Raw genomic sequence first — 26,783 nt, 5'->3', positions numbered from 1 at the left:
GATGACACTTACCAATATAAATTTACTTGTAAAAGGGGTCAGAAACGGGTGCAGCAAAAAAGTAAATATTTTTAAATATCCTTTTTCAGAAGTTGTGGAATCAAACTGACAAATTTCCGTCAAAGCCATATATATTCAGACACTTAGCGTTAACCTACCCAAAACCATGAATCGGGAGAAGGGCCTGAAAATTGAAAAAGGTAGCTTCGCTCCAAGGGTGTAGTGAATGCTAATCACATTGTGAATCTACACTAAAAGAGGCAAGTCTAGATAAGTGAACACTACCGACGCCAGTGTGTTAGATGGACAGTATGATCTTTGTGTTTATATTGTTTTGGAACTGTCAATTATTACCTTAAAGACGTCGACGTGTGGACGTCAAGGCAAAAGTTCGGAAAACAATTTAAGTTCCGATGCTGTTTTTTCTCATGGTCAACCTTCCAGTTGGGAGGACAAAGCTCAATGCCAGGCAAAGCACTTGTATTTTGTCAGCCCAGAAACCTGGTGTGTGAAGTCTACGGAACTGAGTTAAATAACAATATAGAATATCTGTAAATCTGGGAATACAGTGCAAGAATTCGGTTCGTGATTCCCGTGTTTTGGGGTATGCATTAGACTGACATTTAGTCCCAGAAATAAAGTTATTTTATTTAAAAATATTTACAGAAAAAACAAAACAAATTAAGCCCAGAACAATTCTTTATTTCAGAGTTTGAGCTGAGGCAATCTGGACTTGCTAAATCATTCTAGACCTGAATTTGGGCCCTGTTTGATTTCTTCTCTTGACTCTGGTATAGACAGACTTAGTGTACATTCTAAATAATCGATACAACAAAACAAGGCTGGCATGTAAGAAAAATGCCAAATGGTCCCCGTGCCTGCGCAACAATTATCTCTGACGTGTTACACGGGAACAAAACTTTAATAGAAAGTATACACCCATATGTTTGATGGTGGTTGATAAGAAGCAAACAGGAAATGGTTATTCACTCGTTATGTGTTTGATACGGCATTCTTGAACCTTAAGTTTATAGCGTTTCGGCGATTGTTTTCGGGCACGTTTTGGCAACATTCGTATTTTTAAAATCCATTTTATTTCGTATTATGGAAACATATCCTTTCCGTTCCAAGTTTGTAATATGCGCAAATCGGTATGAATCTGGTGGTATTACTCTGACTGTATTCCAGTGAATGCGTGACACCAGTGTGTACTGTATGTATTATTTATTAAGGCATAAAATCTTACCCTGTTTTGCTGAACAAACACAACCAGACAAGTACAAAATCTTTACGTTCCACAAGAAAACGGTAGAAGGGACTGGCAAAAAAATCAATTTTGCTAATCAGCTAACCGTCGGACGGATGCGGGATCTATATCGGAAGATAATTAAATGCTCGTACGTTTGATGCTAAATTCAATTATCCATTTCCAAAGCCCAGCTCCGACTGACAGTCCGAATCAGCTTGAAAGTGAAGAGCGTGACGCTAACCTCCCCATTCCTTTTCCAATTCCCTTTAGTGCGCGTGCATCGTGAAACCAAGGAAACCTGTGTCACGTATATGTTACTTTGCTGTCAATCAAACTCCGGAATATCTTATTTGAGTGACAGCACGCCCAACCCCCGCGCCCTTGTCAGTCGAGGTCTATACTGTCTGCTCCTCAAGACTCGTTTTTCAAAATACCTTGGCTTTGGCCAGAGCAGCAGGGAATTTGCCGATAGTGCTGGCCATTTCCATCAACCGCTTTGTTAAATTCCCGATTAATTTGTAAAGCTTTCTAGAGGCAGGCCTTTCAAGTACCAGTGCGATTCTGAATGTCGAACGCATGACCAATTTGTCATATATGATTAAAAACATTTAGCTCTGCCGGTGTGCGTTCCTCTCTGGAAATTATCTTGACATTTCGACTGGCATGTTGGCGTAGGGGTGTCAGGATATGGATATTTTATTCGATTTCTTTTATTGATGAGATCTCGCCTTGTCGGATGTGTCGGGACTTTCCCTGTGTTTGTTTAAATATGCAATAGATTTTGTCGATGGATATAGACACCCGATGCTGGTTTTGAAGATATACACCGACCTGACACTCCCCAAGAAAACAATGGTTTCGACCTGTCAAAACTACCATGTGAGTTGAGTGTGTTACTAGCACACTCGACCAATACAGCCGCTATGCGGTACGAAGCATTTCTACACGAGACTCTTGGCCCGGGAAGTTTAGATTTGTCTACGCACAAAACCAACTCGAGCTGCCATCGGGTGATTTATTTGCCGTGTAATCTGAGCTTCGATGCCGATGTGTGTATGAGTTTGGTGAACGTCAGTTGTATCTGGAAGGGCAGGAGTTTCCTACAATAGATTATCACAACGCGTAAACCAACCCCTTGACATTTTAGATCACACTGGGAGAAAAATAGAGTTTTCTTTACACGAATGCGACTTGGTCTTACTCCATCATTTACAACGGGAAGAGTTCCACCCACTTCAAATCGCCTTTTAGCAGTTTCTGTTGACGGATTTACGACCAACAATAAACCAGCAGACGATTACTTTTTATCCCAGGCCGCCAACTGAGCGAAGGAACTAAATCATTGTTAACAAGACTGCAGAACGATGGCACATCCTTCCAGCACGATTTGTGAGTTGATTTTTACAACTTTAACATTCTGTAATTGATGTACATCTGTGTTAAAGCTTAGCAAATATCTTAGGTACATCACATGGCTGTGAAATATGGTTATATATCCTATGGCTGATACGACTGTAACATTTGTACAACACTGTTTCTATATCGTAAGTTTTAACACCACGCCGTTTCTATTTGTACTTTAATCTTTCCTTAATGTAAAACATTTGGAAATTTTGTTTTGACTTAACACTACCAAGTGACTTCATCCAAAGGCAAAGGTACCATGGATTATGGCATACACGGCTTTCAGTTTAAAAACATTGAACGGAAAGTTTTATCTTCCTGCTGTGATGTTAACAAGTATTTTGATTAATAAATCACTTGTCAGTTGTCGTATTGTTATCATCGGCAACACCAGTGTTGTGTAGAACATTTATATATACGTGAAACAGTTCAGAGGAGCAGTGGGGAGCGTTGCCAGCAGACGACACTTCTCTCACCTGTTACGGATGTTTCATTGAACGATAGACTGTAAGCATATGACCTTGTTAAGTAAATCCTTTTCATGATCTATTGTTACGTATTACGTCGATCGCTCACGAACTTTCTGATACAGAAATTACACTCCGAATCAGATGTTACCTCAATATTTCAGAGCAGACGACAGAACTCGAGAATCCCCGACCGGGTTACGGAGCGCGCCAAACCGAGCGCGAAGCGTAAATCAAAGCTAACGAGGATATAATACCAGGGCCCTCAAGACACAGTTTCAACACTGCGTGAGTCGCCGTCAGATATACCGTTTATTGAGCTGCAAGGTGGGACTTTGGCAATTCTCTTGACTCCAAGTATGAGGGCCGGCGAGGCGGTAGCGAGCCTCTCACTCTTTTTGTGTGGTGGTGTGCTGTTGTCTTTCCTGACCCGTAGTAAGGACACAGAAAGGCTCAGGTAATATTCCTTTGTATTTTTGAGAGTTTGATTGATTAATTTATTTCCTGCGAATGACAATTAGATCTGTCGTGTCAACTATTTTATGGGTGCCTTGGTGATGCGTTATCCATTAATATCACGTCACAGCTGTAAAGAAAAGGATAAAACAATTCATATTTGACAGTTGCAGTCAACAACTAAATATGGCTGATTAGTTGTATCCACTTGTATGACGTAAGGAGGTGTTGAGAAAAGGAATAGTCCCATAACAAAAACAGATTTTGTCTTTTGAAAGGCACAGTCAACAGCAAAATATGGCTGGTAATTACATTAAGATGATTTTTTTATTAATTCGACAGATAAAGTTAAAAGACAAACCACAGTTGTTTGGTTTCAGAATTAATTACTTTTTGATGCTGAGAGCTCATATTTTTTTATGTACACTGATATGACCAAACAATCCATCTGTAACTGTAGAACACTGAAAGCATGTTGGGAACACTGCATGCGACATATAATTCAAAATGCATTGGTTTTTGTGTCAGTTTAGACTGTTGGCAGCAGTAGACATGTCTCAGCTCTTTCCATCTTTGTGAAGATATTTCTGGAAAGATTATTCCAAACTAAGTAATGTAGGGTGGATGTTAAAGGATGCTCAGCAGTTTGATTCTCTTGAAAGATATCTCTTTACAGTCCAAACACATATCAGTGGGGATGAGGTAGTCTTTTTGACACCTTGAAAAGGTTATGACTATAGTGCCTTTAATACTTACCATGAAGTAAACATAAGAAAATGACACTTAATTACCATGATGAGGCTTGGCTCCCAGTGCTCTACTTATTTTGCCAGAAGTAGACAAAATGGGATCAGGTGGGAAGTCACCTACCATATGCAACATTGCTGAATGTTTGTTGGACTGGTACTGCAGAATTGGCTAGCTTTATCATGATAATGCTCAAATTATGCTCACCACTGGTGACAAAAAGCAGTAGAGAAACAGTCTTCCTTTGCACAAGTGAGAAAGGCTAAATAAAAAAGTCAAATGTTTCTCGGGCATCACCATGTCACTTTTGTTTATACACCTAACAATATTTTATTGCCATTGAAAATAATAATTTTGACTTGGCCGCATCCCAATCATCCATAATTCCAGTATAAGAATGAGTATGTGTAAGAATGAGTGTGACTGAATCTCCTATTCATTAACTTCCCAAGCTGTATTTCTAAAAGAAAAAAGATAAGAATGTGTTCTTCCTCATCACTTTTTTCTATAAATTTTTTTGTGAAAAAGTCCTACCGCCCTTATCACTTTGAAAAAAATGTGACTGCAGAACATTTAATTTCTTTAAATACAGCCTAAGCTGGTTGAATGTTCCTTTAAGACCTGGTTGCTATTGTACAAAGCGATCTTAACTCTATGGTGATCTTAACTCCTCATATAGTTCATAACTTAAAGTAAAAAGGTGATTTTTTCCCACCCACCCACCCACCCACACCCACACACACCCACACACACACATTTGTTTGAGCATGTGTGACTGCTGGTACTAGTCCATACCAATGACAATTGTGTAATGCAGATGCACACAATGTTTACCCCACTAATGCACACTACTGTCTTTTCTCTATTCTTTTAATGACTTTACTTACACTTTTTGTGTGATGGGGTATCAAACTTACCCATTCTCCTGTCTCTGGGTTCTATACACTGGACTTGTAAGTGCATATCCACCTGTATAAGGCACTATGTATACACTAACAACTATCTGATTTGATGTTGTCATTCTCTACAAAGAACCTTACACGACCCATATGTGTGTGTGTAATCAGAAACTATATAATATTATATGGTCTCTGGTGTAATCCTTCCAGGAGGGCTGATGGTTATTTACCATTATGATATACTGATCATTTCCAAGAAAAAGTCCACAGCTCATTTCACTCTTGTGTAAGATATCTAGATTAATCGACAAAAGAACTTTAGACTTTCACTGACAGACCATGATATCATCTTTTGCAGCGTACCTGACGTAGGGTCTTGTATCAGTCATATAGAGCAGAGCTTGTGTGACACCTGGGAACAGGTGTGAGCATACAGCAGCATGGGGCTGGCTTATATCAGCATAGGCTAGTGGACATAAATATTGGACTTCTCAGGGGTTAAGAACAATACTTTATGTTCATTGATGTCCTATTATGATGCTTGTAAGTTGTTCACATCAAGGGTTTGTTAACATATAGTATGGGCTGGTAAGAGTTTAACATCAAGATTTTGGTCTTATTAACACCATAAAATGGAGTTAACATGCTTCGGACTTGTTAACATCATAATATGGGGTTGGTTAGAAGTTAACATCAAGACTTCGAGCTTATTAACATGAAAATATTATGTTGGCAAGTGTTATCATCAATATTTGGTGTTTGAACATAAAAATGGTTGGTAAAGGGTTAATGTCAAGACTGGGAACTAGTTAACATTACAATAAGGGGTATGTAAGTGGTTAACATCAAGAATTTAGGCTTGTTCACATCATAAGACAGGGATAGTAAGTTGCTTACACCACCGTATAGCTGGAATATTGATGAGTGCGGCATTAAACTAAACTCACTCACTACATCACGACACTGGGTTTGTTAACATCAGAGACAGGGATAGTAAGTTGCTTACACCACCGTATAGCTGGAATATTGATGAGTGCGGCATTAAACTAAACTCACTCACTACATCACGACACTGGGTTTGTTAACATCAGAGACAGGGATCGTAAGTTGCTTACACCACCGTATAGCTGGAATATTGATGAGTGCGGCATTAAACTAAACTCACTCACTACATCACGACACTGGGCTTGTTAACATCAGAGACAGGGATCGTAAGTTGCTTACACCACCGTATAGCTGGAATATTGATGAGTGCGGCATTAAACTAAACTCACTCACTACATCACGACACTGGGTTTGTTAACATCAGAGACAGGGATCGTAAGTTGCTTACACCACCGTATAGCTGGAATATTGATGAGTGCGGCATTAAACTAAACTCACTCTCTACATCACGACACTGGGCTTGTTAACATCAGAGACAGGGATCGTAAGTTGCTTACACCACCGTATAGCTGGAATATTGATGAGTGCGGCATTAAACTAAACTCACTCACTACATCACGACACTGGGTTTGTTAACATCAGAGACAGGGATCGTAAGTTGCTTACACCACCGTATAGCTGGAATATTGATGAGTGCGGCATTAAACTAAACTCACTCACTACATCAAGACACTGGGCTTGTTAACATCATGATATGGGTCTTGTAAGTGGTTTACATCCTGACTCAGACTGGTTGACGTTCCAGTTCTAGTTGGCATCCTGGTGTAGGGTTAGCTGACATCAGCACATTGCAAGTGTCAGTCTTTGACAGGTAAAGTGACAGGAGTGATCCCCAACCTCTCGTACAAGAAGCAAATATTTGATCAAGTATCATGTGTGCTTAGCTTCAACGCCCAAACAAAACTCGAGTCTGCTCACACAGTTGTTAGACCTGTAGAAAATGTCAATACAAGGAAGTGCCTGCTTCATTTCCATGAGTTTCACAAGAGCTTTCGTCATGGTTTGTGTAACCTTTGTCTTAAGTCGCGAGCGCCAGAAACGTGAGGCTGAATCTGTAGTGTTGTGTATTAATCTTACCTGTCAATGTTAAGAGAAGGTATGTGTGTTTTATGAATTAGGGATAATGCACATGTCAGTTAACTTGTCAGTGTGTTCCCTTGACTGCGAACATTAAGAATCATAGCCAGTTCAGCGCAGCCTTGTGTTGCACTGACTAGCTGTTTGGTTGATGAAGGACGTCAGTACTGTGACACAAGGAGGGTATCCCCTGGTAGCACTGTAGGCCTTCTGTCCATCTGTTCCACTATGAGATCTGTAGGCCTTCAGTCGACCCCTTATCTCAGCGATATCTACACCTGTGGGATCCATACAACCCACTCACTCCTCCCTGAGACATTTGTAGGCCTTCATTCACTGGTATCATGAAATGCCATTCTGATGTACCCAAAATAGAATATTTTCAAATGTTCTCTAAGAAGTAGTGAGTAGGCCTTAGTCTGCCCCAGGAGGGCGATCTGTAGGGTTTACTCTCCTTGTGGGCAGTCTGTCTAGATCTGAAGGCCTTCACACTGCACTGGGTGATCTGTGGGTGTAGTCAGCTTCTGTGCAATCAGTCTGGAGGATCTGTAGGCCTTCAGAATGCACTGGGTGATCTGTAGAGTTTAGTTTAATTGTGGGCAGTCTGTCTAGATCTGAAGGCCTTCAGACTGCAGTGGGTGATCTGTAGGTTTTAGTTTGCTTGTGGGCAATCAATCTGGAGGGTCTGAAGGCCTTCAGACTGCACTAGGAGATCTGTGGGCCTAAGTCTGCTTGTGGGCTGTCAGTCTGAAGGAGCTGAAGGCCTTCAGACTGCACTGGCAGGTCTGTGGGCTTAAGTCTGCTTGTGGGCAATCTGTTAAGGATCTGTAGGTCTTTTTGCTCAAAATGGTATATAAGACTCATTCTCTTTTGCTGGAACTGTAACACAACATGTTATTACTGAATACTTGTGTAGCTAAGGTATGGCTAAATTAGGATTCATTTCTATGTTGTGGTGCACAGATCACAGAACACATTAGTACAAATAATGTATTTTACAATTTGAGGACTGAGGTTAAATTTCTACCTGTAATAGTGTGGCGTGTTCACTGTAGTTCATATAATGCAGTATTTTCAGTATAATCAAACGGTGCAGTGATGTCAAAGTTCAAGTGAGCTCACAGTATTTATGTAAGTATTTTTTAAGTAAATGTATATTTTAAGCATGATTTTTTCCTAACAACACAAATCCAATGAACATTTGACACGCTCTGATTAAATTGATATGTGTGGTTATCTTTCCGAAGAGGTCAACATCTTTACTTTTAAACTGTTTCATTGTTTGATTTTGTTGTCAGTTGCTTTCAAGGTTTCCCTTCATTTGAGACTTTCACATGCATTATGTTTACATGTTACTAAACAATCAAATAAGGTTGCCGCAGTCAGAACCAAGACAATCACGAGAGGTTTTGATTGTGTTGAGGTTTTTGTCACTGTTGTGTCAATCACATGAGGTTTTGATTGTCAGTTGAGGCTTTTGCCAGTATTGAGTTGATCAGGTGAGGTTTTGATTGTCAGTTGAGGTTTTTGTCACTATCAAGACAATCATATCCCAGTGTTAGGGGTTTTCGACGGTATAAGACAAAAACGTAATTTTTATCTTTGTTATCATCCCAGTGTTAGGGGTTTTCAACGGTATAAGACAAAAAAGTAATTTTTATCTTTGTTATCATTTTAAGTTTTGATTTTGCTAACCTTGAGTGATAAAGGTATATTCATCTATTTCACAAAAAAGTATCGTGTTTCCAACAAAAGTAGCATTAAAACATCGTATCGGCGAAACTGCAGTCGCTTGTCACATCCGGGTATTTTTTAATGTGTTATCGACGGTGAGCCATACTTTTCCCTCCACATCACGAGAGAGTGTTTTGATCACGTGGCTTCCTGTTTCCTACATAACCTGTCACTAGCAGACGACTGATCTTGTTGTATTTTGCTCGATAATTTTTGTTATATTTTTTGCACCTGAAGTGATATTAACGATCGAGGGTAAATAATATTGTTGTTTATTTGCTCTTTACATACCTTAATTTCTTGAATTCAGTTGTCAGTAAAACGTCTCACGACAGGAACTGGGCGTCCGCCCTACTGATGAAACTGTTTGTGCACTCTGATCGCGCACGTAATTCCTCGATATAGCGCTAGCAATGCAATCGTCGAAATGACCAGAACGTCAAATTCAGCTCGCTTTGGGAAATATGAGGTTTTTATTTTCAGTTGAGGTGTTTGCCAGTATTAATACAATCAGGTGAGGTTTTGATTATCAGTTGAGGTTTTTACTTGTATCAGTAAGATTAAGTGAGGTCTGGATGGTCAGTTTATGTTTTTGCCCATAGCAAGATTTTGACAGTCTCTTTAGGTTCTTGTCTGTTGTCTTTTATCTGAGTTGCGCACTCAAACCACTAGGGCCTACTTTGCCCACGAATCTACACAGGGAGCTGTCACCTGATGACTGGATGATGCCATGACAGTGTTATCTTCTTCCATAAGGACATTGGGTTCATATTTCCCTGTTAGAGTAATTGCATCAGGAACTCAGCATGTGCTTCATTTGTCTCCAAGTCCATGTTTGATTCCCATATGGCCATAATGTTTGCAATATGGCTGACAGCGATGTCCAATCCTTCTGACTCATCCATTGAACGTCTAGCCCTGCCATGTTCAACAGCTCACATCACATATCCAATGCATAATGAATGTAAATCTGTCACATTCCAAGTGTGCTTCAATTAAGAGATGTGCATTGCTCAGAGGGTAACACCATGTGTTGGTTTGGTAATAGAAGTGCAGGCAGTGCTGCTGCATTCGACTCACCCACCCCTTCAACAGTTACAAGTATCCTTCAGCATGGCAGCTCACCATGACACCTGCCTGTCCGTTCTGTCAAGGAGAACTCTTCAGGTATGGAGGGTACTTTTGACTGTTGGTTGCCATGGAGATAAGGGTTGTCATCAGCCAGAAGGGTTCTCAAGAACAGCAGGTGGTCATGGGATATCGCAGTTGTAATTTCACAGATAGGGAAATGAAATATTTCTTTACCCTGGCCTTGTCACGTCCATATGTATGTCAACAGGGCTACATGTCAATTGTAGGTACTCAGAGCAGATTAACAACATTTTCTGATAAAAGGAAGCTTGCAGGCAGACGTATGTGTAGATATTCTAAGTATACAACAGTTACTGTGACATAGTACAATAACAAATGATCAGTTTCTGTGACATCATACAGTCATATATGGTTAGTTACTGTGACATCATAGAACCTTTTATGGTGAGTTATTGTGATGTAATACAGTCCCTTACAATTAGCTACTGTGACAACATACAATCCTATATAGTCAGTTGCGATTACATCATACACTCCTATATGGTCAGTTACTGTGACATCATATAATCCTATATGATCTGTTACTGTGACATTGTACAATCCTATATGATCTGTTACTGTTACATCGTACAACCCTATATGATTAGTCACTGTGACATCTTACAATCCTATATGGTCAGTTACTGTGGCATCATACAACCATTCATCGTTCATAATAATCTTGCCACAAGGTCTTCTCACATAATGGGAATTGAGATGACCCATTTCCTGGATTATAGAATAGCTATCTTGTGTGTGGGCAAAAAGTGAAAGTAGTGAATATGTTATAAATATTTCATTATTTTTTAGCGATGGGGGACTTTGCCACATTAGAGCCAAACTCTTGTGGTACTGTACTGTAATTTGCCACTCTTGATACTGGATATGTCAGATTTGTATGATTTATTTCATTTATCAAAACAGTTTCATAAGGTTAAATTGGCATATCTCAGTCGCCATTGGTCATCATCTACATCTACTATGAAATGGAATTGTGGATCAATATAATTTAGTATTATAAAACATTTTATCCCTACTTTCATATCTCTATCAAATTCTCAGAATATGATATTTTGGATAATTTTTGCTTGAAAATATTATCAAGTTGTTTGTTTTTTTCACAAGAGATATTATTCGGGATATATGGCTATGGCTGTCTGAGGTGGACCAGGTTGTCTATTGTCCTTCCAGGTCGCCAATATCACAACTTTATGTGCTAAGGAGTTTGACGGAAAAGTTGACACAGTCATTGAGATAGCAAGGTATCGGTAAATTGAACAACATTTTCAGCCTTTTCATCATCTCATTCATACAAATTATTAGGTGGTGTCTGCCAAGAGGATCAATTCATATTTGAAGAGTTCTTTCCCACATAGTTGTCTTTCCCATCCTGTACATTTGTCAATATACTCACGAACACATGGGTGTTCTTCTTAGCCTCACACATATGTCAATATGTTCTTGCGTTGCCCGGCTGTTTAGTAAGATCCATTGACATCCTGGTGAAGTATTAACCTGTCACTCATGTCTATCAAGTGTGACGGATTGCTTCAATTACCTTATTGAAGTGTCATTTAAATGGGGTGAAGTGATGTCGCTTGCTTGTGTGTCAAGTGGCTGCCAGTAGGATGCACATAGAGGACTAAAGGAGTTGGGAATCTGGGTGGTGATATATTGCTCCACACGGTGTATCTGGGTGGGGAGATATTGCTCCACACAGGTGTATCTGGATGATTATATACTGCTCCACACAGGTGTATCTGGGTGATTAGATACTACTTCACCAAGGTGTATCTTGGTGATGAGATACTGCTCCTCACAGGTCTATCAGTATTGGGAGATACTGCCACACTCAGGTGTGTCAGGGTGGTCAGATATTGCTACAAACAGGAGTATCTGAGTGGTGAGATACTGCTCCACACAGGTGTATCAGTGTGGTGATATACTGCTCCACACATGTGTATCAGTGGGTGATATACTGCTCCACACAGGTGTATCTGGGTGGTGAGATACTGCTCCTCACAGGTGTATCTGGGTGGGGAGATACTGCTCCACACAGGTGTATCTGAGTGGTGATATACTGCTCCACACATGTGTATCAGTGGGGTGATATACTGCTCTACACAGGTGTATCTGGGTGGTGAGATACTGCTCCACACAGGTGTATCTGGGTGGTGAGATACTCCTCCACACAGGTGTATCTGGATGGTGATATACTGCTCCACACAGGTGTATCAGTGTGGTGATATACTGCTCTACACAAGTGTGTCTGGGTGGTGAGATACTGCTCCATACAGGTGTATCTTGATGGTGAGATACTGCTCCTCACAGGTGTATCTGAGCGGTGAGAATCTGACTCACTCAGGTGTATCTGGATGGTGAGATACTGCTCCACACAGGTGTATCTTGATGGTGATATACTGCTCCACACAGGTGTATCAGTGTGGTGAGATACTGCTCCACACAGGTGTATCAGTGTGGTGATATACTGCTCTACACAAGTGTGTCTGGGTGGTGAGATACTGCTCCACACAGGTGTATCTTGATGGTGAGATACTGCTCCTCACAGGTGTATCTGAGCGGTGAGAATCTGACTCACTCAGGTGTATTTGGGTGGTGAGATACTGCTTCTCACTGGTATATCTGGGTGGTGAGATTCTGTAGAGTTTTATGTGAGTAGGATAAAAGATATCCCTCTTTACAAAATGCTGGACACTTAAGGAAGTCATTATTAGGCATCAAATGTTGACCACTTAAAATAATTAAAGAATGCCATACTAATTTTCATGCTCTGACTGAAGATCTTAGCTGATTAACTATTCCTGTATCCTTGACTGGAAAGTGATTAAGAAAAACACATAAAAAGAAATTTTTGATTGTTTGTTGAATGTAATACAAAGCCTCCAAATGAATTGGTTTCAGTAATTCAAACAGTGGTTTCCTTTATGCCCAATGGGACCTGCAGTGTATATTGCTAACATCTATTCTCATTATATTCTCAATATCTTGTGTTCAGTAATGCTTCTGTAGGTGTGTACTTGCAGACTTTCCCCACAAATCTGTTGTCGCATGATCAATAACTCTTGCTCCTAAAGCTTACGATGATGAAACTAGTGTTCACTGAATCACCACTACAACTGAGGAAGCCATGTTCCGACCTTCCTGTTTCAAGTAGATTTGTGTGTATGCAGAGTTTGTTCTGGCCTTTGCTGGGGACAATGGCACCAACATTTCACACCCCCAAGAGCTGCCAGTAACCCGTAACCCTTGCATTAGATCTTCTGTCAGAATAAGTTGTACTCAAGCATTGATCAATACAAGGTTAATTCAGTGCACACGGAAGTGTTGGAGAAACTTGCTCTTTCATGTGTCTTGCCTATCCTCATTACATTTGTCTCATATCCTCTGCAGTAAGATGATCAGATAGTCTTGTCTTTGCACATCAAAGACACAATATCTGTTTGGAGGAAATTTTCGTTGAAAATTTTAATAGATGGAGAGAAAGGTTCTTGTCTTCTGAGGAGCAATCAGTTTAATGCTTGCTTTCATGTTATTTTGAACACATTACGTTAAGTGGTAAAGACAAACATGCATGATTTCTTTTGTAGAAATTGAAAATAGGTTTCAAGGAGAAAGGGGAAATAGCAGACAATGACTTCTTCTGGATTGCCAATTGTTAATCAATTGTCTGTAGTTTATTATAAGTATAAGGAATCATGAACTCCCTTGAAGGAATTAGTACTGCAGAACTATAAAACTCGGGCCAGATGTGTTATGCTGTTGTAATGATATTGACGTTTACAGTAGAATGCTGCTTTGTTGTCAGGGCACTTTCCTTGTAGAGTTAGTGAACACATTGTACACATGTAACAGAAACTTAACTGTACAAACACATATTGTAAGTATACAGATATTTTACAGTCAGTGGACAGACTTTGTACAGTCAGTAGACAGACATTGTTCCAATCTTTTACAGTCAGTTGACAGACATTGTACACTCGTCATACTGTCAGTGTACTGACATTATACAGACCTCTTACTTTCAGTGGACAGATATTACACAGATCTTGTGCAGTCAGGGACAGACATGCAGATGTTATACAGTCAGTGGATAGACCTCATACAGTCAGTGGATAGACTTCATATAGTTAGGAGACAGACATTGTACAGACCTCATACATTTGGTGGACAGACATTGTACAGACCTCATACAGTCGGGACAGACATTGTACAGACCTCATACAGACATTGGACAGTCAGGGACAGACATTGCACAGATCTAGCACAGTCAGGGACAGACATTGTAGATTTTGTACAGTCAGGGACAGACATTGTACATCTTGTACAGTCAAAGGACAGACATTGTACAGATGCAGGTAGCGTATCATTATAGACAGTGACCAGTCATGTTTTCTGTTGATGTACAATCTGTGTGCAGTAAACGTACAGCACACGCTCAGGAAGTCATTGCACAGACTCTGCTCAGACTGTGTACAGTGTATTGACATTTAATCAGTGTATAGCCCTTGTACAGTTGTGTACATTGTATGTGAGATATGGTGCCACATGGCCCTCAGTCTGTCACTGCTCTAGGGCATGCTGCCATTTCCTCTATTTCCTTTGGGCCGCCAGGCTAGGTATTCTGGTGTGCATGCCACTGTTTGTTTGGACTAGCCTGCCATAACTTGTGCACCTGTTTTCTTAGTTAATGGACAGAACTGCCAAACATTTGCACATCATTAACTAGAGGCATATTTAGCCCCATATAATCGCTTCCCATTGCTCCCCTGCTGGTATTAATCTAAGGGGTATTAAACACCATCAATTTGTGATTTGTTGTAGTGCTGAGCAAAGCTTGGCAGCTGTCAATCAAATGAAGTCTATAAATAGTGAGCTGTTCATCACACCCAAATGCTGGGTGGGTTTATAACAATGTTTAACATGATGGAGCTTCATAGTAAAGTGGTGAATGAGAAAACTGCCACTGCATGGTAATCACAGGTTGGCAGCTTCGTTCAGAACTGCTGTGGGTTTGGCTTGGTGCAGGCAAACCAGTGAGAAACAACCACCACTTACCAGTATCTTACAAGATGATCACCTGGTCATCAGCCTTGTTCAGTTTGTCGTGAATATATTTTTCCTCTGATATGGTGCTCACAGGAGTCATAAACAATAAGTGTCTGCATTTTCAACAAAACATCCTGGCAGATCTGATAGACTGGACAAGCATCAATTTGGCCAGAACACAGACAAACAGATAGTTACCCAAAGTGTCACAAGTAATACATGTAAGGGTAGGTCAGTTGGAGATAATTAGGCTAAAATAAGATCTTGGCTTTTGAAACATGTATAAGCACACTGGACATGTGACATGCACACCTATATAACATGATAATGCCTATATATTATGATATTGTGTGATAAACTCTTTCAAAATTCATGTTTCTTACAACAGAGCAACAGTTGTAATCAGTGTTGAGTGAATATCACTCAGTACATTCCTCCATTAACGATGCTAACCTAACCGTTAGCAACAAATACCAGTTAACATTCATGAAGACTCATTAAAGTGTATTTTCAGAATGAAACAAAATATTGTGAAAATTAGCTTACCACCTCTATACATTTGTGATTAACATTTTTAGTTTGTTTGTTTCTTTGTGCCAGCAATATTCCAGCCATATGACGTCGATCTCCGATGGGTTGCTAACCATTTCTAACCTGGACCTGGGTGTTAAGGACATGTAACATGTATACAGGTTGAGTTCAGGATATTACCAGATTATAGAGATAATGGTTTTGAGAGGATATGAAATTATGGAGTTGAGATTTTAGAAATAGTATAAGTTAAAGAGGTTTATTGTATGTTATGAAGCTGCTTGTTATGAGTTTAAGAGGTGAAAACAGGGATGTTTGTAGATGCTATGTGATTGAGTGGATACTAGAGGAGGATAGAGATGATGAAGACAGTTATAGACAATAATGGTTTGCAATGAAAGGTAATGATTAAAAAAGTAAAGATTTTGGAGGAGATTTGAAATTACAGTTCAAAGAAAAGAGGTATTAAAGAGGTTATGGTTTAGAGAGGATGTAAAAATACAGAAGTGGTGGTTTAGAGAGCATTAGACATTACAGAGGTTATGGTTTAGAGAGCATTTGAAATTACAGAGGTGATGGTTTAGAGTACATTTGAAATTACAGAGGTGATGGTTTAGAGTACATTTGAAATTACAGAGGTGATGGTTAAGAAGGCATATGAAATTACAGAGGTGATGGTTTAGTGGGCACATGAAATTACAGAGGTGATGGTTTAGAGAGCATATGGGATTACACTGGTGATATCTGGAAGAGTTTGGATTACAGGGGTGATAGTTTCAGAGAGGATTAGGATTGCAGTGTGACAGTTTGGAGGTGGTGGTTTATTGAGGGTATGGAATTCTAAACATGGGTACAATGTGTTATTTATCCAACAAATGTGAATGAATGAAGATTTGTCTCCAGTCAGCGTTGGATGAGCTTTTAAGCCGTTGAGTGTTTACTTGCAGATCATTCATATTTTGTATTTCTTGTATAGAGTTAATGTGTGTGTGAGTGATGTTCGGTGCATGTTACTAAAGATCTGTACTTCTTGTGCAGAAGTTAAAGGGGATACACTGGGCAGTTATCAGGAATGTTGTAGTACTACTGCATTTCTTCAGTATCTCATGCGTACATTTGTACACAGGAAATCGACAACAGAACTGGTAATTGTAATGTTTATTTTTCATATTTAATGCATGTAAACTTTATTGTAATGCAGTTTATCAAGTGCTGTTCTCCAGTACACCAACCTAGTGGTAAACTGTATGAGAGTCTACCTTATCACGGCAGTTGTGTTGACAAAATTGTACACTGTTATCAAAGCTGCAGCCTTCGTGGAGAAGTAGGAATGTTAGAAGAGGAATCCGACACTAATGCAGGGATTTCTTTCAATGTTTATTTATTCATATTGCACTTAAGTGAGGGTGTATTCTGTCAGACAGCTATTAAGGAGAAAGTGAAAACTGACAGACTTGACTGATGTTGGTTTATCGCATTTGTCCAAATAATCTTGGAAAATATACCTCTTCTTGCCAACCCACCCTCTAAGATGCGTGAGATTAAATTGTGTTTTGTAAATGATAATATGTCTCAAACTGCTTCTCAAAAATAACAATTCTCCTGCTAGATACACACACTTTAGAATGACACTTTTTTTCTGAATAAATATAATAAATATGTACTCAACATATTTGGTTTTTTTTCGCTTTTCCAAGACAAAGTGATAACACATATAATGGGAATATACCTGTATACAGTTAATAATCCCTCGCTGGAATTACATCTGAAAAATCATTGATATTCTCTTAGCGACATAACACAATTTTCTTTAATTGCTGGAAATACTACCTTCTTTATGTCTATCAAATGAGTAAGTTTTACGACACACTCAGTCATATTTCAAACCTGGACCAGACAACCCAGTAATCAACAGCATGAACATCAATCTACTCAAATCGGATATGATGATGTGTCAGCCAAGTCATCCAGTCTGACTATTCGATTCTATTAGTCTCCTTTTACAGCAAACATAGTTACTGAGGACCACTTCTATCCTGGATATTCCTGGGGCCCTTTTCACAAAACTCTCGTAAGCCTAAGATCTCGTAACTGTTCTTGTAGCATTTGAACCTCACATACTGTATCATGGGAGGTGCAAATGCTATGAGGAAAGTTACGAGATCTTAGGCTTACAAGAGTTTTGTGAAACAGGGGCCTGGGTCGCAGCAGTGCGATAGAATTGTCCTCGCTATGTAAGATAAGATAAGATATTTTATTGCATGATGTTCCATTCAGGATCAGTGGCAATATGCTATAAACTGCAAATATAAACATGAAAGGTACAACGATATATAAATATACATAGATGATCCTAATCATAACAGGTAGAAGCTAATACAAGACACTATTATGGATGACAACTTCTTTAATTCTTTTAACACGACGTTTCAAGGCTAATTCTTGCCCCTTCGTCACCAATTAGCCTTGAAACGTCATGTTAAAAGAATTAAAGAAGTTGTCATCCATAATAGTGTCTTGTATTACCTCACCAACTTCTAAATGCCTTTGAAGAATTTCAGGTAGAAGCTAGGTGCTACATAAGCAGGGTACATGGTGAAACACAATGTTTAATGGTACATGTTTAAGTAACAATGTCTTAACATTACAATTATACATTGTTGGAAAATGTTAAGATGTTGATTATTTATGGCCTTGTGTTAGCTAATCACTCTAAAGGCTTAGGTTGTATTCCTTACAAGGGTATGATGTGTGAAGCCCATCTTTGGTTTCTAATGGTAATACATGTATTACTGGAATACAGTAAATAGAGATGATTCAATCAGCAGTGGAGATAGTTCTGTTTATGATCTTATTATTTATTCAAATAACAGGAACTCTAGTATGAATTGTTAGGTGATGATAACCAATCTATTTTCCCCCATGAAACATTTATGAGGACAGAACAAGTGAAGTGATTATAAGGTGCCGCAGGCAGCTCCACTCTTGGCTGATACAAGTGACAGAAGCAGAACCCTGAGATGATGGATGTATCAATAAATAATGTACTACTTTGTTTTACAAATGCTACAACCATTGGATATGTATTAGTTTATTGAGATTACATGACAGGATTTTCATAGATTTTGTTTCCAGTGGTAGACAAATAATGTTCTGATGAGACATGTGTACAGGTTCATTTTGACTGGGTCAATTTATTGACTGATCGCTCAGAAAATTGCTGTGGGAAAGGTTGTGGGTAGGTCATTTGGGTGGAGTGACAACATGGTACTTTTATGGCTACTCTATTACCTGAAAGATATGAATAGCATATTTCAGTTTTGTGATAGACCCATAACATTGTTGATGTTGTGATAAGATAAGAGAGAGTGTATTTTGTTATTTTACTTCTTTTACCAAATACCCATGAGATCAGGAAGGGGATTTGAACCCAGATCTAAGCAACAGCTTTGCCCACTAGGCTACCCACAAAAGAAACTTGAAAAATGTCTTTCTTGTTTTGTATTGATTGTTTAACATAGGACTAGATGAATATAAATACAATTTGTGAAAAGTATTTGCTTTCATCAACCAGAACTGACTCATCATATTCAGATGTTGCCTGTCAAACAGCTCGGTTAGTGTATGGTCACAGGTATTCATAACCCACTGTTTTCAATGGACCGAGCTATGCTGAAATCCATCTCTATCTCAGTATGTCATTTGTACAATCAAAATCATCTGAGTTGACATTTACTATGTATTTTGTATACATTTCCATGCAGCTTACATGCCAGGGAGGAGATCCATCTCCACAGGGGATTAGACTTACAGTAATCAGGAGATCTAGTCTGACATATATTATCAGTTCAGCATACAGTGTGCTGGTAAGGGTCACTTGGTTACATTCCGGGGTCAAAAGCAGTTTCGTAACTCAACCAACCGATTTGTTTAGTGTTGACGGCAGTAGGATCACATTGCAGGTCGGTTTGAGAGAGACAATGCATCAGTGTCGTATTCCACGCATTTGGCACTGACAAATCTAAGTGGATGACACTGCAGATTGTAGAGTCAGTTAATCAGATTTTTTCAGCCTTCTCCTGCCTTCCAGTGAAGCCTCTTAGAGAATTAATTACATCCAACTGACCAATCTATCTTAATTAAGATGCCTGGGTTTAGAATGTTGTCACAGTTTTGCAGAAACAGATAACATTTGGGCCTCATGTTTTCAGTTGACATTTGACTTCCCTTGGAAATAATAAGGAGAGAAAGAGAAGATTTCTTTACATTACCTGTTTTTAGAATACTGATTTTGCAAAGTTTGATTAAAACCAACTCAGCGTTTTCACAAAGATCACATCTCATATTTTGGATGAAAAAGACAGATTATATATATATCTGCATCCTACAGATTTACAAAATGTGTGTCATGATTAATGTATCTTATGTGACTCTGTCACTCTCCACAGACATACACATTAATCCTGACACCCATCATAGTGTCAGCATGGTAAGTAGTAACATATACAAAGTTGCCATTATAAGAGCCGTATCACCCGGACTCAATGGGATATTCTGTTTATATGTACCAAGTCGCTATCATAGGAGCCGTATCACCCAGACTCAATGGGATATTCTGTTTATATGTACCAAGTCGCTATCATAAGAGCTGTATCACCCAGACTTAGTGACATATTTTGTTTATATGTACCAGTAGCAAGTAGCATGCATGTATTTGTATATATACATCATCAGTGCTGCTAACATATGGATTATTTTAATCGACATTCAATGTCAGTGAGGATTTTATAAGAGACAAAGGACTTATTCGTTAGGATCATATTTATTTATAATTTGAAAAGACATCTTGAAGGTCATATGTCAGGAATACTAGTAATCAATGATTTGAAATTATATGACTGAACGTAATGCTTTGATATGCTGATCATTTTCAGGCATAATCCCTCTCCAAGTATACCTCAATTTTCTAGATAGACAGTCAAGTGTCCTATGTAAGGCATTTTGCCTGGAGAAGTGTAATAATATGTCTGGAATTCCTCCTTAAATATTTCAGTTATCGGGAATCAACTGATGATAATGCAGAAGGCCGTGGTATCTGCTTTCCCTTTTTTGTAGAGAAACGGAGTCTACTGCATTTCCAGTGTAAACACAGGCGACCTGGCTTAGTATGTTTTATGCAGAAGACAGATTTTCTTTCCAGAAACAACAAAACGTCCTTTTAAATGTGACAGTCTAAACTGTGGTATGTTAACTCTGAGTGATTTGCCATGTAAGCTCCCATCTGATCCCTTGTGTGTTGTAGTTATGGCTGTGGCCTGTCGCACACTTGACTGACAACTCCTGATCACCTTATCATGGGCCTGCACTCACTGCCTTCACACACACACAACTACAGCTTGTTCCTTGCACTGGTTGCAGGTTGCTTATAAACAAATGAGGATTTGAAAACCAACTGGTATTTCTCGTTTGTTTAAGATCACTGTTGAGTTATCTTGCCACTATGATGTATCAGTGTTTCCTTAGGGCATAATGAAGAAACAAGCTCTGAGTAGAATAGAAAATAGAAACAAAATAAACAGGCCATTAGCCATTCTTTCTCAAATTCCTTTTGAGACAATTGTTTTTCATTTCTCTCATCTGTTTCAAAGAAGCAGTGCACACTAGTGATCTAGACAAATGCTAAGTCTCTGAATATGTATAATTTTGATAGAAACAAACATTTCACTTTAAATTGTGAAGGAGCCCCAGTGAGAAAGAAGATCGTGATCTTTGGGAAATCTAGACTTGCTTCAATCAAGAGCTTTAACATTGATGGGAGGGCTGGGATGAAGGGTCAAAAGTCTGGTTGAGGGACAGTGAAACAGACTACAAGTCATCAGTCATGTCTCTGTGTCTCCACTGATCGATATTGTTATGGTGAATAATTTGCCATGACAAAAGGTGTAAGAAATTACCTCTGAACCAGCAAAATATAACACAGAAATGTGACCCAGAATAATTATCACTCAAAACTTTAAACATTGTGACCCAAATAATAATTATCACTTAATCAATAATACAATTTACAGAAAATACACAATAACAATACTAACACTAAGGTCATCATAACTGCCATATTCATACTGATACTTAACACTGACCTACAACAATTGAAGCAGCTGTATATTGATGCTGTACCAGAGCAGTTTATTCCAATGTAGTACCAGAGCAGCTGTATATTGATGCTGTACCAGAACAGTTGTATGTTGATGCTGTACCAGAACAGCTGTATATTGATGCTGTACCAGAGCAGTTGTATACTGATGCTGTACCAGAACAGCTGTATATTGATGCTGTACCAGAGGAGCTGTATATTGATGCTGTACCAGAACAGCTGTATATTGATGCTGTACCAGAACAGTTGTATGTTGATGCTGTACCAGAACAGCTGTATATTGATGCTGTACCAGAACAGCTGTATATTGATGCTGTACCAGAGCAGCTGTACATTGATGCTGTACCAGAACAGTTGTATGTTGATGCTGTACCAGAACAGCTGTATATTGATGCTGTACCAGAACAGCTGTATATTGATGCTGTACCAGAACAGCTGTATATTGATGTTGTACCAGAACAGCTGTATATTGATGCTGTACCAGAACAGTTGTATGTTGATGCTGTACCAGAACAGCTGTATATTGATGCTGTACCAGAACAGCTGTATATTGATGCTGTACCCGAGCAGTTGTATATTGATGCTGTACCAGAGCAGCTGTATATTGATGCTGTACCAGAACAGCTGTATATTGATGCTGTACCAGAGGAGCTGTATATTGATGCTGTACCAGAACAGCTGTATATTGATGCTGTACCAGAGCAGCTGTATATTGATGCTGTACCAGAGCAGCTGTATATTGATGCTGTACCAGAGCAGCTGTATATTGATGCTGTACCAGAGCAGCTGTATATTAATGCTGTACCAGAGAAGAAAGTTTCATGGATGTAGTTTTATTCATCCTTGAGAACTTTGTTTTCTTTCTCCATTCCATCATGAGAAATACCCTGAAGCCTGTTTCTTTAATGGATTGCACAGCTATGACTGTCATTGTCTAAGTAGACTCCTAAATGTTAAGATGACTCCAAGGAATGATCTAGCCAATGTCCTTTTGTGAGAACTCCCATTTGTGAGACACATTAATTAATGGTTCAGTGAACATAGGTGGTGCTGGTTCATCCCTATAATGAAAGTGGGAACAGTTATGTGGCTGAAGAGTACGCACGCAAGGCATAGTTCATGAGTGACTGTTTTTCATAATAGAGCATTTATCGTTTTCACTAAAAAACATCGATAGATACAGAAATAATGAAATAGATTATCAAAGATATGGAGCAGTCAGTTTGACATGTCATGTAATGGTGATCGAAAAGATCAGTCAAATAGCGGTCATATAATCAGTGTTTTCTCTAACTTTTCATAACGCAGGTACCGACAGCAATGAATTCTTTCAGTATGTTACAATTTTCAGCAGTGCTGCACTTTAAGTCTTTACTTTATAAAATGAATACCAAATAACCAGAAAAACAAAAACAAAACGAAAACAGCCTCATGATGACTATCGCTGTCACAGGGGTCTGTTAGATCCGAGTTTTGTAAATTAATGGACCTACAAGTAAATCCATTCAGTTTACCAGATACTTCACATGTTTTGCAGAACATTTGAAGTCTCCATTTCTGATAGTTTTTGGTTCATAAACAGCAAAATTTGTCAAACCAGTCATCATTAAACCGCTTCCCTCTCTTCTCATCATTGTGACAGGTTGAATATTGTTTGCCATCATTGCTGTTCCTTATGTAACCACTTGCTTCCACATTTTCATTAGCCTTACGCTTTGGCAAATGAGCTTGATCCCTACCGAAAGACGACAGTGTCTTCTGCTTTCGAGATGCCATTTGACATGTGCTTTGATAACCAGATGTAACCACTCATATCACTCCGCCAGACAGAGGACACAAGTTGTTGCAAATTGCTTTCTGAGCCAATCAGATTTATGGAACAGCATGTGAAGGTTACTTTGGTGAATTCTATATGTAGATCAGAAGGATTCCCATGCCGAGACCAAAAAGTCAGATTATTTTATTGCACGTTTTTACTGTATGATTAGCACCACTAGTCAAATAGTGCATATGATATTTACCAATACACTGACCTGACAGCGTTTGAGATTACCAGTACAGGGCATATTTTATCGTTAAAATACTGGTAATTACTGGTGAACGGAAACACTGATAATATGTTTATATTAATTATAGTTATATCAGTTATTGATACCTTTTTAAACATGTAAATCTAAACATGTAAATTAATTTTTCTTTATCTTATGGCAAATTAGCAGATGCCCCATCAGTATCATTTAAAATCATTTCAAACAGGGCTAAAATGTTTTGTTGTAATGGCAAGTTAAATACAATATTTTATAACCCTGTGTAAATTTTATGTTCTTCAAATGCTGATTTTAATTTTCCATTGTTTACAAGTGTCAAGAGTATCCAACAGGGTACTGGATTGTACTATATTTGGCTCACCCAGTCTGTACCTAGCATCTAGCATTGTTTGACTTAAAGATACAGTTATGGTGGTGCCCTGTTGTTGACTCATCAGAAGGTTATTACTATGTAATGTATGAGCATTCACTATTATAAGAACCTTATGGATACAATTACATTATTACCACAGATGCTGGTTTACTAAACTCAAACTTCAAATCACAGCTTTCTCATTGTATGCCACTGAAAGATATAATAGTATCCTCCAGTTTTGTACATCACCTGTCTGTGATGAACATTTCATTAAATGTCAGACATCAGTTTCTTTGACAGTATTTCTGTGAACACACTTATGTTAAAAAAATGTTTATCTAATCATTTGTGATTATTCACCACTTAATTTGCAAATTTATCAAAACTGGGCTCAACAGTTTTTAATGCATCAGTATGTTGTATGTTCTCTGTGTCACTAAATGGGATTTTTTAGAATAAAATGTCTGTCCTGTGCTGTCACAAGATTCAGTTACATAACTAATCCCAAATTGACAAAGATGAATTCATTCTATCACAAAGGGGAGTACGGTGTGTTCAATGTTATGACAAATTACACACTCATAACTGTGAGTCTCACAAATGGGAGTAGACCACTGTAGCCTGCTTGAAGAGGCAAAATTATCCCAGCCTCTGTGTCACTTACCAGTATCTTCACGAAGAATATTGCGAGATTAATTTTCATTTTGGTATAATTATTTAGAATCTGATTAAACTACAGATATATGACTGCAATTGTGTTCACATATTCAACATCACAGATTTGCGATCATATGCATGTAAATTGAAGATGACAAATTTTAACTGCAGAGTATGCATTATTTACAAGTTGTTATCCACTACTTGTGTTTACTTTGTCATCTGTGAACTTCTCAGTGGCTCTACATGTTATTATAGGTATACTGCAATATACCTTTCTAGTGATATTACCAGAATTGTTCATGAGATTGTGTGATTATGTGTATGTTTTGTCTATTTTTAAAATCTACAAATCATTTTTCACACACCAATTAATTGACAAAACAGCATACTGCACATAATAAAATTGTATATTTAAAAAAAAACAATCACAATCTATCCACCCAAATTTTAAGATTGATATTATCCAAACCATAACATATTTTAGTATGTCAAAATTAGGATCTGCAGTATGATCATTGTCACTCACAGAAAAACACTCTCAACATATCACAGTATGTACTTCAAACAAGTACCTAATTCGCAATATGTTGCATCTTTTTAAAGTTTATTTGCCAAAACAAAACCATGCTTCTAAAATATGTCAGTCCATGACATTATGTTTGCAACTTTGATCAGTTTTCAGAAGACCCATTTCTGATGTCCCCAACATGATATTGCTGGAGTGTTGCAGAAAGTGGCTTAAAACTCACTCACTCACTCACTCACTCACTGATATTGCCTTTAAACTATCCTTCCACACAATTACCATCCAAAAATCAAATTTCAAATGGACAGTATTCCATACAAATGATTTCTGATAATTCTACTGGGAAAGTACTTTTTTTCCATAGTGTTAATGATTTCTTCTTTTTATGAAAATTATGTGGTGTCATTGGTTACAAATCGAAAGCAATGGATTTGGATCAAAACTAGCAAGACTGGCAGGAATGTAGAATCACTACAACTTGTGGGGTTTGCTGCTTCAAGGATCTGTTCATCAGTTGAACATAAAGTGCTCCATTTATCAAATGGTTTATTTAGGGAGTAATTACTTTGCTGTCATTTTGTATTTTTAGCACCCTTCTGTAACTTGCTGTAGTTTCTCATCTTCAAGTCATTGCTTGTGATAGGTGGTAACAGAGAGACCAATTATTACAGTCTCTCAGTAATCAGCTAACACAGGAGGTAGGGAATGGTTGGTGACTTCAGACTCACCTCCGAGATTAATTAGGGAGGAGTGTTCTTACCAGGGAATCCACTCAAATATCTCACTCTCAGTGCTCACCCACAGAATGATAATACAGACTGATGATAAAAAAAACCTCTACTCACTTGGAAGATACCTTTAACTTGTCATCAGATGAGTGCTACTGTGTGACATGACAGGGAATAACAGATGAAGGCATGGAATAAACACCATAACAAACAAACTGGACATCCTGTTCAGACATACCACGACTTAACACAAACTATAGCCACAGTGTCTAAACCACAGAAATGGTATTTGCAATTCATGTACGAACCTCAGGAGACATTCTTCAAGTCATAGAATACATCCTTTTAGATAATACATTTAATAGTAGACAGTATTATGATGCACAAAATGTATTGTCAATGGCAATGTTATATTTTCAACATAAAAAAAAATTTAAAGCCAGGGTGGTACACTTGTTGATAAAGTTGCGCTATGGGATAGGTATTCAATGTCAGCTAATTAGAAATAATCACTGCAGTCTGTGACCGTTTCCTTAGGAAATAAAGTTAAAGGTGAAAAAACTCATGTCAAGTATAGTAAATTAAGGATATGTATTTTGGAATGA

General features: G+C 38.4%; 1 protein-coding gene across 1 annotated transcript in view; it reads left to right on the top strand.

The window, feature by feature from the left end:
• The first annotated feature begins 1,338 nt into the window (after positions 1-1,338).
• The window catches only part of LOC137279258 (uncharacterized), a 29,767-nt gene continuing 4,322 nt past the window's right edge, over positions 1,339-26,783 (top strand). The window contains exons 1-2 of the mRNA XM_067811761.1: positions 1,339-2,638; positions 3,285-3,577. Coding sequence (XP_067667862.1) covers positions 3,480-3,577 — 98 coding nt within the window. The 5' untranslated portion in view covers positions 1,339-2,638; positions 3,285-3,479. The remainder of the gene's footprint in view (positions 2,639-3,284; positions 3,578-26,783) is intronic.

Source organism: Haliotis asinina, chromosome 3 (assembly GCF_037392515.1).
Source record: "Haliotis asinina isolate JCU_RB_2024 chromosome 3, JCU_Hal_asi_v2, whole genome shotgun sequence".
In the NCBI taxonomy this organism is placed as follows: Eukaryota; Metazoa; Mollusca; class Gastropoda; order Lepetellida; family Haliotidae; genus Haliotis; species Haliotis asinina.
The sequence above is the reverse complement of the archived record's forward strand: the minus strand, read 5'-3'. Positions and strand labels throughout refer to the sequence as shown.